We start from the raw sequence: 13368 nt of genomic DNA, 5'->3' as shown, positions 1-13368 counted from the left end.
GTGTGAGCATGGGGGGAGGGTGCCTGTGTGTAGGCCAGAGGTCTAGCTCTGTTGTCTTCCTCAGATAGGCCAGAATGGCTGGCTGAGCTCTTGGGGTCCTCCTGTTCCCTCTTCTGTCCAGCCCTAGGCTTACAAGTGCATACCACACCCAGATTTTGTGTGGTGTTTGGGGACTGACTGAGCCATCTTGCCAGCTACTAAATAAACTTTTTTTTGAATTTTTGCAATTTCCATACAATATAATTTGATGACATTTATATCCCCTTTCCCATCCACATCTCCCCACATTACCCCCCCAACTCATTTCAATGTATTCTCTGTATAATTAAAACCTATAGAGTCTAACTTGAATCCCTATATGTTCTCCAGTGTGGGTCTGTCCACCAGAGCTTGCATAGGACTTGTGCATGCTGTCACCGTTGCTGTGAGTTCACATGAGTAACCAACCAGCCGTCTGGAGAACTCTGCCACCCCCAACCCCCACCAGCCATCTGCCTCCTGTGAGCTGGAGCTGTGCTGGAGCTTTGGACTCCCCCACTCCGCAGTGAGCTGGAGCTGAGCTGTGGTCCTCTCCTGTGAGCTGAAGATGTGGTCCTTTCCTGTGAGCTAGAACTGTGGTTCCCTTCCTGTGAGATGTAACTGTGGTACCCCGATAATAATATTGACTCCCAGTCCCAAGAGGGATGATTGGAATGGACTGTGCTGGATCAGGTGTTCACCCACTGCTAAAGATTAATGCATCTTTCACCTCTCACCAAATAAGTTTCCTTATGCAGCAGATGGTGATTGACATGGAAACTTATGGCTTTCTAACATGCTGGGAGGAAGGGGCTGTAGAGTGCTCATCTCGAGCGGAATGTTCATGTCAGGCTTCTGGAGCACAAGGCTCGGGGATCATGGCAGGGGAGGAGGTGGAAAGATTGTAAGAGCCAGAGGTAGTAGATAACTTATTTTTTGAGACACTGTGTACCCTTGGCTGGCCTAGTGTAGACTAGGCCGCCCTCAAACTCAGACATCCTCCTGCTTCTGCTTCCTAAGTGCTGTGATTACAGGTGTGTGCCACCACATTTCAGCATAAACAAATTTTTTAGGAGACTGATGTGCTACCTACATGCTAAGGAGGAGGATCTGATAAACAGCTTTTTAAGTCCGTGTTTTTTTATGCCAGTGATTTTTTTTTTAATCTCCTTTTAAGAGATTTTTTTCCCATCTTATTAGCATGATGCTGTTTTATATTTTCTGGAAGTTCACTTGTTTTACTTGCCCATTCAGCTGATCCTGAACTAGCCTCAAACCCAACTTAATCTGTGACCAAATATGACCTCTACCTCAGTGTTGGGATTTCATGCATGCATCACTAGTCCCAGTTTATGTGTTGCTCTGCAGGCATTCTGCCAGCTGAGCTACACCCCCCCAGCCCCATATCCTTTCCAGTTTCATTCTTAGAAACTGTTGAAATTTATTTGTTAATTATTAAATGTTAAGAAAAATGGATAGTTGGGGTTGGAGAGATGGCTCAGCAATTAAGAATACTTGCTGCTCTTCTGGAGGACTAGAACATGGTTCCCAGCACCCACATCAGCCACCTGTAACTCCAGCTCTAGGGGATCTGACACCCTTTTCTGGCCTCTGTGGGCACCTGCACACATATGCACAGACAAATAAAAATCTTGAACAACATTTCATAATAAAAGACTACTACATCCATGCAAAAGAAGAGGGTTGTAAAGGTAAAATTGATCATTGTTTGAATTTGAGAGTATTTTAAACTTGGAATGGCAAGGCTTGCTAGCTTTTGTGCTGAGTACCTGATTTAATAGTACTATGTTTTAAAGAGATGGAGAAGATGGTGGGAGATAAGGAAAAGTAAGATTAAGGAATGAAATGTCCCATTTCAGACACATTTTTTCATTTATCCATTGTTGACATTCCATCCCAAAGCTTAGCTTCCCTTAAATTATTTCTGTTGTTTCTGATTCCTAGCTTGTCCTTCAGATGGTCAGCCCTACCTGTCTGTCCATTTCTCTTCACTGTCACTAAGAGAAGTGACTCATGGGAGGACAGATTTCCTCCAGCTCATGGTTGCAAAGGACAGCTGGAGCCTCAGAATGTGCAGCTCTTCTGGACTCTGCTCCGAGCCTGCCTTTCCTTAGCTGATTTTTTTTTTCCTGTGTTCTCTTTTGAGACAGGGTCTTCCTATGTAGCTGGTGGTGGCCTGGAATTCACTGTGTACATCAGGCTGGCCTCATACTCTCAGAGATCTGCCTGCCTCTGTAACCCCAGTGCTGAGATTAAAAGCATGCCTTTTCTGTATTCTGTATTTTTTATTGCTGTAGTAAACTACAACCATGAATTTAACAGCTTTCTATGAGTTCTGTAAGTTTATCACATCATCAAACCTGAGGGTAACTGAAGAGCCCCTGAACTTGCTGTTGGTGTAAGAATGGTTTGGGCAACTCCCAAACTTTGTACTTGGGGAGCATTTTTCATCTCTGTCAATCTGCATACTTGGATAGAAAGTTTTAGAAATACCTAAACCTGTTTCCTTATGAATTTTTATAATCCAACAGTATTCACTGATCTACTCTATGGACAGGCATCAAAATGCACACTGGGCATAAAAACACAAACAAAGCATAGTCTAACTCCTTCCATCATGAAGCTCATAACACTGTCCTATAGAACTTGAGAGGATATGAACTAGATGGAAAGGGAAGTTAAAAATGAATGAACAGGCTTGGCATGGTGGCGCACAACTTTAATCCCAAGACTCAGGAGGCAGAGGCAGGTAGAGGCCTGCCTGTGAGTTGGAGGTCTACATAGCAAGTTCCAGGTCAGCTGGGGCTACAGGGAGACCCTGTCTCAAAAAGACAAAAAAAAAAAAAAAGAATGAACAGGGAACAGGATCCTTAACTGATGTCTAAATAGTTACACTGATACCAACTTCATTTGGATGTCATTCTTACATTTCACCAGATAGAAGCCAAGATTTCGTTTCCCTGGTGATAGGTCACATGACTGGTCACTTGCTAAGAGAGGAAACACAAATACAGAGTCCAGTTGTATGGAAAGATAAGGTGCTGTTCCATTCAGTGAAATACTAAGGCCCCAGCAAGAAGTCCCTGTGGAAAGTTGAAAAAGCCCGTGGAGATTTTGCAGGGAAAGATTGAAGTTAATGCCAAGGAAAGAGATGGGCCGGCATGCAACTTTGTAAAACCCTTATAAAACGTTACTGTTGCTGACAGACATGTTGGGAAGCCCCAACCTCTAAGGCATAAAAGCAGGCATAAAAGGCTGAAAATGAGAAGCTGGCAGGTTTGGAGGACGCTGGAGGGGTGAGATGTGATCCAAGAGGAGTTTCATCAGAGAAAGTTCAGAGTGCCCTTGAATAAGGTCAGACAGGAAAAGATTCTGTTTTTGCAGGGGGTAGAAGATGGGGGGTGGAGGGCACCTCCCTAAGAGGTCCTAATTTTAACAGCAATGAGCAAAGTACACCGAAACAGTTGGAGGCATTGGAACAGTTGGAGGCATTGAAATCCTCTGGGCAGGTAACCCCTGCCGTGGAGTGACAGCGGAAAAAAAAAACAATTTAATTTTAGAGACTGGGTCTGTGTAGCCCAGGCTGGCCTGGAGCTCACTATGCAGAAGACACTCGAATTTGTGATTATCCTCCTGCGTTAGTTTCCCACGTGCCGGAGGCCTGCGTTCCCACACCCTGCTTTCTGTTTGGAAATAATTGTCGCCTGCATAGCGCTAGCTGGACCCCCTCGTGTATACTCGCTGATCTCAGATTGGAAGCAGTTCGGCCTCGGACTGGGATTGCAGGCGTGCACCACCACGCCTGGGTTTTATGCCTTAATTAAAAGCTGAGAATTTGGCTGTGTCCACTAGTGTAGCAACTAGTGCTTCCGCTTCCAAGGATTAGCAAAAGAAACTTCTTCCTGGGAATTTTCCCGCCCTGCTTCCACCCGTTTTACCTCTTTCCCGCCGCCAAGGAGTAGGAGCGCAGCGCCGCCTCTAAGGGGCGCAGGCGGATCATCTGCGGGTCTAGGGGCGGGGCCCGCCGCCGCTTCCGGCTTCCGGTCGAGTGGAGTAGTGGCCCGCAGTCGTCATGGCAGCTGAGGAGAAGGACCCATTGAGCTACTTCGCGGCCTACGGGAGCAGTAGCTCCGACTCGTCGGGCGAGGACGAGGGCAGCGAGCCGGAGGAGGCGCGGCGCCCGTCCGCGGCCCCGGCGCCGTCAGCGGGCGGCCTCGGGAAGCCGGCGGAGAAGCGGCTGCCCGGCCCGGACGAGCTGTTCCGGAGCGTGACGCGCCCTGCCTTCCTTTACAACCCGCTCAACAAGCAGATCGACTGGGAGAGGCACGTGGTGAAGGCGCCCGAGGAGGTGAGGCCCCCGACCCCGGGGCCCGGCGTCCGCCCCCCAAGCGCACGCACTCCCGCGGGATGCCGCGTGTCCCCCGCCCCGGGAGCCCGGCCGGTCCCCAGCCCGGGGTTAAGCCCAGCCCTGCCCCTCCGCGATCGGGGCCCCCAGCCCGGGCAACGACTAACGGTGGTGACTCCCCGCCCCCTGCTGCAGCTTCTCCCCGACACCCCTTCCCTTTGACGCCGAAGTGCCTGCGGTGCTGCCTCCAAGACAGTGTCTGCTGCAGCCTCCTGAAGGGGTCAGCCTTGCCGTAGTATCTGAGACTGGATTCTTCTTTGGTAACTAAAAGTTATTAGCTTTATTTACATAGGGAGCCCTTTGACTTTTAACATTGTTGTGCTGTTGATGGAAAAAAAAATGTGTCTTTAAGCCTAAAGGGTTTTAAAAAGTCAGCCAGAAAGATGAGCGAACGGCAGGGAGGTGCATGTTCTCATGTCCATGTCGGCCGGAGCCTCGGTTCGTCACAGGGCTTCTCCATGTGCTTACTTAACAGCCTCCAAAGGAATTCAAAATCTGGAAGTCAAACTACGTACCACCTCCAGAGAGCTACACTACCGAGAAGAAACCGCCGCCTCCGGAGCTGGACATGGCAATAAAATGGTCCAACATATATGAGGACAATGGTGATGATGCCCCACAGAACGCTAAGAAAGCCAGGCTTCTACCGGAAGGGGAGGAGACGGTGGAATCAGGTAGGAAGGGTAGTATTATTTTTAGGCCTTCCTGATTCTCAAAAAGGAGAAAATAGTCAATGAACAAAATAGATGTGTGAATTGGCAGGTTAGATTAGATGGTCTTTGGAGACTGGAGACCCTGCTTTGTTTGGGGTTGGGGGGCGGGTCTTTTTGAGACAGAGCCTCCCTGTAGTCACAGCTGACTTGGAGCTTGCTATGTAAGACCAGGTTGGCCTTAACTCAGAAATCCACCTGCCTCTGCCTCCCAAGTGAGGGGATTAAAGGCCTTCACCACCACACCCAGCCAGATTTCACAATTTCATGCATATAATGTACTTTGATCATATCTGACCCCATTATATTTTCTTCTACTGAACCCCTTCTTCTGAATAAGCCCTTCTTACTGTGCTGTCTCAGGTGTCCCACTGCATTAAGTTAGCATTGCTTGTATGTCTGCTCCACGTTGAGAAGGATCATGTTGTGCCTTCACTGAAGTCTCAGGTCTCGGGTGTAAGGATGTGATTTATGATGCTTTCTTAGAACAAGAATTCATGAATTCTTGTGACTGCAGCTGTGAAGTGCTGAGGGCTTTGTTTTATACTAAAGCAGGTGTACTTTAGAACTATAATTAGAGTGACAAAATGAAGCCAGCTGAGCCCACTGCGTGGGAACACGGATGTAATGGTTCGATGTTCTTGCCTTTGTTCATAATCTCATAATTTTATCTCTCATTTGAACCACCACAGTAATCTCTACCTGTTAACTCTTAACCCCATCTCTCCATTGTCTCACACTGCAGCTACTGGTGAGTTTTTCAAATTCATATCTGATTGCATAGCTTGCTTCCCCAAAACCTTCACAAGTAGAATAGAACTTGGCATCTTCTGTGATGGGCCCTGTTTCTCTCACCACCATCATAAGGGCCGTTTCTAGCTTTTTTCTTGAAATTCAGAGCTAAGTAAACCATGATATTTTATGGTTCCCTGCCTTTTAATGTATATTGCACCCTAGTCTGGGATGTACTTTCTTCCATCTTTGTCTGATAAATTCATTTATCTTTCAAAATCCTACTCAAAGAAGACCAGGTGTGGTGGCACAGGCCTTTAATCCTGGCACCAGCACTTGGGGCAGAAGCGGGTGGATCTCTGAGAGTGAGATCAGGCTGGTCTACATAGCAAGTTCTAGGACAACCAGGGCTACATCGTGACAAAAACTAACTTGAAAACAATTTCTAGGACAATTGCCAATTAGAAATTTAGTATGTACTAATGTTTCTGATTGGACTTACTGTGTATACGTGGTAGTTTTTTCATAAGGCTTTCTGCTTTATGAAAACGAGTTCATCAAGCAACAAGATCCTGCTGTATTGTAATGTACTAGTACTTTGTAAGTATTGAGTGGGCAACTGTTAAATTGAGCTCAGTATTTTGGACTGTCACTTTAAAAATTATTTGCCTTTTTGGTTAAACAAATTTCTGATCAAGGGCCAGGTGTATTGGCCCATGCCTTTAATCTTAGCACTAATGAGGCAGAAGCAGGAGGATCTCTGAGATCCTGCCTGGCCTACATAGCAAGTTCCAGACCATCTGGGGCTACAGGGAGACCCTGTCTCTAAAAAAATACAAAGGCCATTAGCCTCCTCCCCCCCAAGAAAGATTTTAAGAGAAGGGGGTGAGGTGGTATGGCACCTGCCATTATTTCCAGTACTCAGGAAGCAGAGGTAGGTGGATCTCTGTGAGATTGAAGCCAGCCTGGTCTACATACTGAGTTCCAGGCCAGTAAACCCTGTCTCAAAAAGACCAAGGGGTCGGGGGGGGGGGGCCTCTTGGTTGGAGTTTTCTTCCACATTTGATTCTATTTAGCTTTTCTTTTTTCTTTTTTTAATTTCCTAACATGTATTATAAATCAGTCTTCTTGGAGATACCGCCCCCCCCCAAGACAGAATCCTATTTGGCTAAAGATGACCTTGAACTTCCAATTCGTCCAGTCTTCATCCTAGAGCTGGTATTATAGGCATGTGCCACTATAATTTCTTTGAAAATCTTAAATGAAGGGGTCATTTTAACATCTCCTATTGTACAGTGCTTTAATTAAAAATACTTGTGAATAAATCATCTGTAGCCCTTACAGAGCCTTACCAAAGTGCAGTACAAAAATGTAGAGGTGAGAGTTTATATGACTTGTCCTAGGTCATAAAACTAGAAAACGCTACACAGTAAGCACTTTCATACAGGTTTCTAATTTATTACTAGCAATGCAATACAGCAGTGACTCAATTCATGGTTACTGTCCTTGCAGATGAGAAAATAGTCCTACATGAAAGAATTCATCTCAAGTCACAATTAAGAACTGACAGAATAGGACTTCAGGTTCAACTCTTTAAATAGAATGTGTGCCTCATTAAGCTGGGTTTGGTGTCTTCATATTTTCCAAGCCACACTGTTAGAGAAGTAACCACCCTTCTCTGAGCACTGGAACTAAATGATCTAGATTGCCGTAGTCTAGTGCCCTTGTATCTTTATCCCTTTTGATGAAGGTCAGAGTTACATGCCAGGCAAACAAGCAAGAATGGTCTTTTTTTCTAGCTTTATAGTTCAATTACAAGGGACAAATAGCACATAGGTGATTTCCTGTCCTTTTGATCTCACAATGGCCTTCGGTAAGAAAGTGAATGCCAGCAATGGCAAAAGGCAGGGAAACCCAAGACTGATCTGGCTTAAAGCTGGAGCATATGATTAAAAGGTACTTCTGGGGCTGGAGAGAGGACTCATCGGTTAAGAACACTGATTGTTCTTGCAGAAGACTCGGGTTCGAATCCCAGCACCCACATGGCAGCTAACAATTGTCTATAACTCCAGTTCCAGAGGATCCAATGGCCTCTTCTATCCTTCTCGGGCATTGCATGGTACGGATGCACTTACCTACACACAGGCAATACATTCATATACATAAAATTTTAAGAAATAAAATATTTTTTAAATAAATAAAAGGTAATTCTGGGCCTAGGGAGATAGCTCAGTTGGGAAAATGCTTCCCTCCCAAGCATGAGGACCTCATATGTATGCTGGATATAGTGACCTCTTCCTTGTTTCACAGGAAGTTTAGGGCATCCTGTGACCTCCACACACATGACAAATAATTTTGGCTTAGTATTGGCTACTGAATATAAATCTTTGTAATAAGTAAATAGCTTCCCTCTCTTTTGTTTTTGATATTGGGTCTCAAACTTGCTATGTAGCCTGATGACCTTGAACTTGTAGTCCTCCTCCCAGGTGCTGAGATTAAAAGCTTGTGCCACCATAAGCCACCATACCTGTTCTGTAGTACTGTGGTTCAAGCCTGGGACTTCACATGTACTAGGTGAACATTCTACCAACTGAGCCCAATCTCTAGCCAACAATTTCATTTTGAAATTTACCATTGTGTACCATGTTTGCAGTCACTAAATAGGAATTGGCCTGGGACTTTTTCATGGCAGGAATGGAGGCAGCATATGTGCCACATCCTACATGTGGGGGTCAGGACAATCTCTAGGGTGTCCTCACCTTCCACCTTGTTTGAGATAGGTCTGTTGTTCTCTGCTGCATACACCAGGCCAGCTGGCCTTGAGCTCCTAGGAGTTCCTCTCCACCTCCCATCCTGGCATAGGAGCACTGGGCTTACAGGCCTGAGATACCACATCTGGCTTTTTACATAGGCTCTGGGGATTTGAACTCAGGTCCTCACGCTTGCATAGCACATGCTTTTCCCACTGAACCATCTCCTCAGCCGGACAACATTTTTTTTAACTTATTGGTTGTAATTAATAAAACATGTATCAGAAATTTTACCCACTTATATTACATTTTAGATTAATCAAGTTAGCCTTGTTTTTATTTTGCCTTTCCATGTTCTGTCCTTTGGTCTTTTTTGTCTGTTATTTCTTTCAGAATTTAGAGGAGCTGGGAAAGGATAAATCCACTCTGGTCTCTTGCTGTTTATTGGTGTTTCTTGTTTAGTGACTGTGAAATGTAGATGAGTAAAACTCGGATATTTATAGCTTTATTAACAAACAGCTAATATTGCTAATGATTTTTATTTTACTTTTTTAATTTAGAAAATACACAAAGATAAGTCAATGTGGTTTACTCTGGGTGATTCGAGTTTCATAATAGAAATTTTGTTTCTACACCAGTGTGTGCGTACTGTGTACACAGTAAAAATAGTAAAAGAAAAAAAAATGCTGGCTATAAAGCCGATGAGCATTTTTATATTTATTTTTCCTGCACTAGCTTTTTTTATTTTTATTTTTTTAACTTTTTATTTTATGTGTATGAGTGTATTTCCTACATATATTTAAGTATATCATGTTGTGCAATGCCAGCAGAAGTCAGACAAGGGTGTCAGATCCTGGAACTGGAGTTACAGGTTGTTAGCCACCATATATGTGCTGGGATTCAAACCTGGGTCTTCTGCAAGAGCAGCAAGTGCTCTTTACCACTGAGCCATCTCTCCACCCCCTGCATTAGCTTTTAAGATAATACCTTTCCATGTTAATAGAGGACATTTTCAACCTCAGTCATTTGTAGTTTCATGGTAGTCAGTAGATTGTAATGAATGAAACATGTATCAGAAATGTATTGTGTGTAATAAGTGACAGCTTTCAATTTTTATGTTACTGTTCCTTAAAATAGTTTCAAGGTATACTTAGTGGTAATTAAATCTAGCTAAAAACAAAAGACTCAGTGTGGCTGTGGTGGCTTCACGCCTATAATCCCTACGCTGGGGGTGGGGGTTGCACTTGAACCAGTCCCTTGATACTAAGTGTCCACATCAACAAGGTGAGATCATCAGAATGTGATATCCTTGGCAAAAAGAAAGGCTTAAGATTTTAAATAAATTTACTTCAAATACTTTATAATTTGATGTCAGCAATTTCCATAATTTTTTCATGTGAAGGCATCTTTTAACATGAAAATATTTTATTTATCACTATACGGTACCTGTTAGATGTCTATCTTCCTTTTTTAATATTTTTTGCTTTATTTGTATTTTATGTGTGTGCATTATGTTGCATGTATACAAGTGTACCTGTGCCATGCAGTGCCTGAAGAGGACAGAAGAGGGCGTCAGATTCCCTGGAACTGGAGTTATGGGCAGTTGTTAGCCACCATGTGGGCACTAGGACTCAAACCCAGGTCCTCTGCAAGAACGGCTCTTAGTCACTGAACCATCTCTCCAGCCTTCTGTCTAGCTTCTTGATAAAGAAAAATATAGTTAAGCCAGTCCTGGTGCTCATGATTGTCATCCTAGTACCTAGGAGGGTTGAGGCAGGAGAATTAGGAGTTCAGGTCAGTCTAGGCTGCATAGGGGAATGGAAAAAGGGAAGGGAAATAAAATTAAGGCTGAAGGTATTAGTAGGTGGTTGTCTAGAATTCATAAGGCTGTGAATTTGTCCCTAGTACCATGGAATTGGGGAGGTCAGAAGCTATGCTTATTCTGTGGATGTGGAATTCCTTTGTGATAGGGCAGGGAGTTGGTTGAGACAGTTTTGTTGTGTATAGCTGACTGGCCAATACTTACTGTGTAGCCCAGGCTGACCTCAAACTCACAACAGTCCTATCTCAGCTTCCTGAGTGCTGGACTTGGAGGCATGCACCACCATACTTGGCTGAAATTCTTGATAGTACACATTTAGGGAGATATGAATTAGCAACTAGTCTCCTATTCTGTGCTTTATTGAATCCCTTAATTGGGTTTTTAAAAATAGAATACAAAGGTCTACTTTTTCAAGTTTAAAATTTTCATTAATTAGAAATTTTCTGTGGCTACACACACTAGTAACAGTTCGGAAGAAAATAAAGATGCTATTTTAAAATACTTTCATTTTTATGTGTATGAGTGTATTGCCTACACGTGCGTAAGTGCACCTGTGTCATGCAAATCTGGTGGAAGTCAGAAGAGGATGTTGGATCCCCTGGAATTGGAGTTATGACAGTTGTTAGCCACCGAGTGGGTTGTGGAGACCAAACCAAGGTCCTCTGCAAGAGCAGCCAGTGCTCTTAACTACTGAGCCATCTCTCCAGCCCCAAAATGCTGTTATATGTGTGGTTCTTCTGTAGTCTTCCTCCATTCCATTTTCCTATAACGTGAAGGGGACACACTTCTGATTATGCAAAGCAGTTTATGAAGTCCAGAACTTCTGCTTGTGCTTTTTAACCTCAGATCCTAAGGATTTGGTGGGTTGAGACAGATTGGGGGAGAGAGGTTGGTTTGGAAGGAGAAAAATGAGAAGCAAAGGGCAGCTAATAGCCACTTAAATAGCACTGTGGGTAGAGTCAGAGCTGGGTTTTGTAAGAAAACAGAATGCCCATTTCTGTACAGTGCAGAGTATATTCAAATGCATGTAGCATGCACACTGAAGAGTTGGAGTAGCTGTTTCAGAACAGAGCTGATTTTTGTAGAAATAAAGTGACTTATTTTAAGCCACATTAATGTGTCCCTACAGAGTCAGTTTGCAAATTTTGTATTGCTGCCATTGGGGAAAAAAAATTGCTGTTTTCATATGCAGTTTAATTATCAGGCTTCTAAAAATTAATCTTTAGTTCTTACTGACAAAAGCTTTGAAAGAAACAATTGGTGAGAGTAATTATCTTGGCATAAAGCTAATAAAATGTTAGTGTTTTCCATGTTTGTTTTTTTTTAATTACTGATTGAAACTTTTTTTTTTCTGTTTAAAGATGATGAAAAAGATGAACATGCATCTAAAAAGCGCAGAGTTGAGCCAGGAGAACCAGCCAAGAAGAAAAAGTAGACAGTAGACGGCAAGCATTTCTGGACTGCTAAACTTGTTGAAATGTGTTATTGGTCGGAGTATTTGATTTTGTGGATTATTATGACAAATATATCCATGGAAGTATCTGTGTTAACAAACTAATAAGTATTGCCTCAAGACTTTCCTCTGTAGAATTCATTTTCTTATTTAAAGCCTTGTATGTATTTAAGACTCAAATGGTGACCTGTGATTGTTTAACTGACAGTACTTGGAAGCATTCTTGCTATCATAATTGGTGACAGGCTTTGAGAGTTTTGTCACATATTGACATACCTATGTTCTACAAACCTTTTATAAAGGAGTATATTTTTAAAGTAAATATATTGTAATGTACTGTGAACTTGTCGGTGCTTTTCATCAGTGTTTGTACAGTGTAAATAGATGATGATCATGGAAATAAAATTACTTATTCAATACTATTATCGCTGTACACATGGATATGTGTATCTGTGACAAGCACCCTGCTTGTGTGCCAGTAAGTAGGGACTTTGGCAGCACCGCCTGTGTCCAGGTGCCTTGCACATATATTGTCTTCCTTGAACAGTCTTAAAAGGTAGATGTCAGTGCCCTCATTTTTATAATAATGAAAGCCTGAGACATTTGTCCAAGGCTACACAGCCAGTGAGGTTTCTACCACAACTCAGGACACTGACTTCAAAATAAAATTAAAGCACTTGTCCACTCTTCTGGCCTAGGTTACTTTTCAGGAATTGTGTGGTCATCTCTTCCTTTGACTCTGTTGTAGTTAGAGGAGGTCTTTTCCTCCTGTGATTATGTGACTGCACTTACCATATATTCCTTATGAGTATTTATTAATTTCCTTATTAAACGTACTGAAGATAAGACTTCTATGACAGTCGCCAAAATTTAACATAGAAAAATACAGGGTGCTCAAGTTAATTTGAGTCAGTGTTGTAGTATATGTAATTGTGAGGCATACATTTAAAAACCCCATCTAAAATGTCAAATTAAAAAAAAAAATGTCAAATTTAACTGAGCATCTTGTTTATTTTGCAGTGCCGGGAATGAAACCCAGAGCCTTGCCCATGCTAGGCAAATACTGTAATACTGAACTACAGCCCCGTCCCCCAGTGTCTTGTGCTTTCTCTGAGCAGCCCTACCCAGCTCAGCTCTTCTGTTGATGCTTTGCATACAGCAACACTCAGGTGAATGTGGGACAGCTAGAAAATGCAATCTTTGATTTGTTGACTTAAAATCCCTGGCTGCCTCACATTAGGCACTCAGTAAAATGCTAAGTATTGAAAGTAAGTTGAATCCCTTGGGCCTGGCTTAAGAGTAAACTTGTCTTGGTAGAATGCCATTCCCCTTTACCCATGGGCTTGTTTTTTATTATATGGGTCAATTAGTCTTTTTGACAATTTAAATCAGTTTGAGTCAAGCTTTCTGTTATTTTTGGTCAAAACTGATTTTTTTTTTTTAGACAAGGTCTCATT

The 13368-nt window shown here is 43.0% G+C and overlaps 1 protein-coding gene across 1 annotated transcript; it reads left to right on the top strand.

The window, feature by feature from the left end:
* The first annotated feature begins 4064 nt into the window (after window positions 1-4064).
* CUNH1orf52 (chromosome unknown C1orf52 homolog) lies at window positions 4065-12333 on the top strand. The gene is made up of 3 exons (XM_008826243.2): window positions 4065-4387; window positions 4920-5118; window positions 11820-12333. The coding sequence occupies exons 1-3, from the start codon at window positions 4112-4114 to the stop codon at window positions 11891-11893; spliced, it is 549 nt and encodes a 182-aa protein (XP_008824465.1). The 5' UTR covers window positions 4065-4111; the 3' UTR covers window positions 11894-12333.
* The last annotated feature ends 1035 nt before the right edge of the window (window positions 12334-13368 follow it).

Source organism: Nannospalax galili, unplaced genomic scaffold (assembly GCF_000622305.1).
Source record: "Nannospalax galili isolate Female #2095 unplaced genomic scaffold, S.galili_v1.0 scaffold9, whole genome shotgun sequence".
Classification (NCBI taxonomy): domain Eukaryota; kingdom Metazoa; phylum Chordata; class Mammalia; order Rodentia; family Spalacidae; genus Nannospalax; species Nannospalax galili.
Note: the sequence above shows the minus strand (reverse complement) of the source record. Positions and strands in the feature narration are given on the sequence as shown.

Bases quoted from the DNA above. Each gene is read 5' to 3' on its own strand.
- CUNH1orf52 (XM_008826243.2), top strand. From the start codon at position 4,112: ATGGCAGCTGAGGAGAAGGACCCATTGAGCTACTTCGCGGCCTACGGG. The intron at 4,388-4,919 runs GTGAGGCCCCCG...CTTACTTAACAG, and splicing joins TGGTGAAGGCGCCCGAGGAG to CCTCCAAAGGAATTCAAAAT. The intron at 5,119-11,819 runs GTAGGAAGGGTA...TTCTGTTTAAAG, and splicing joins GGAGGAGACGGTGGAATCAG to ATGATGAAAAAGATGAACAT.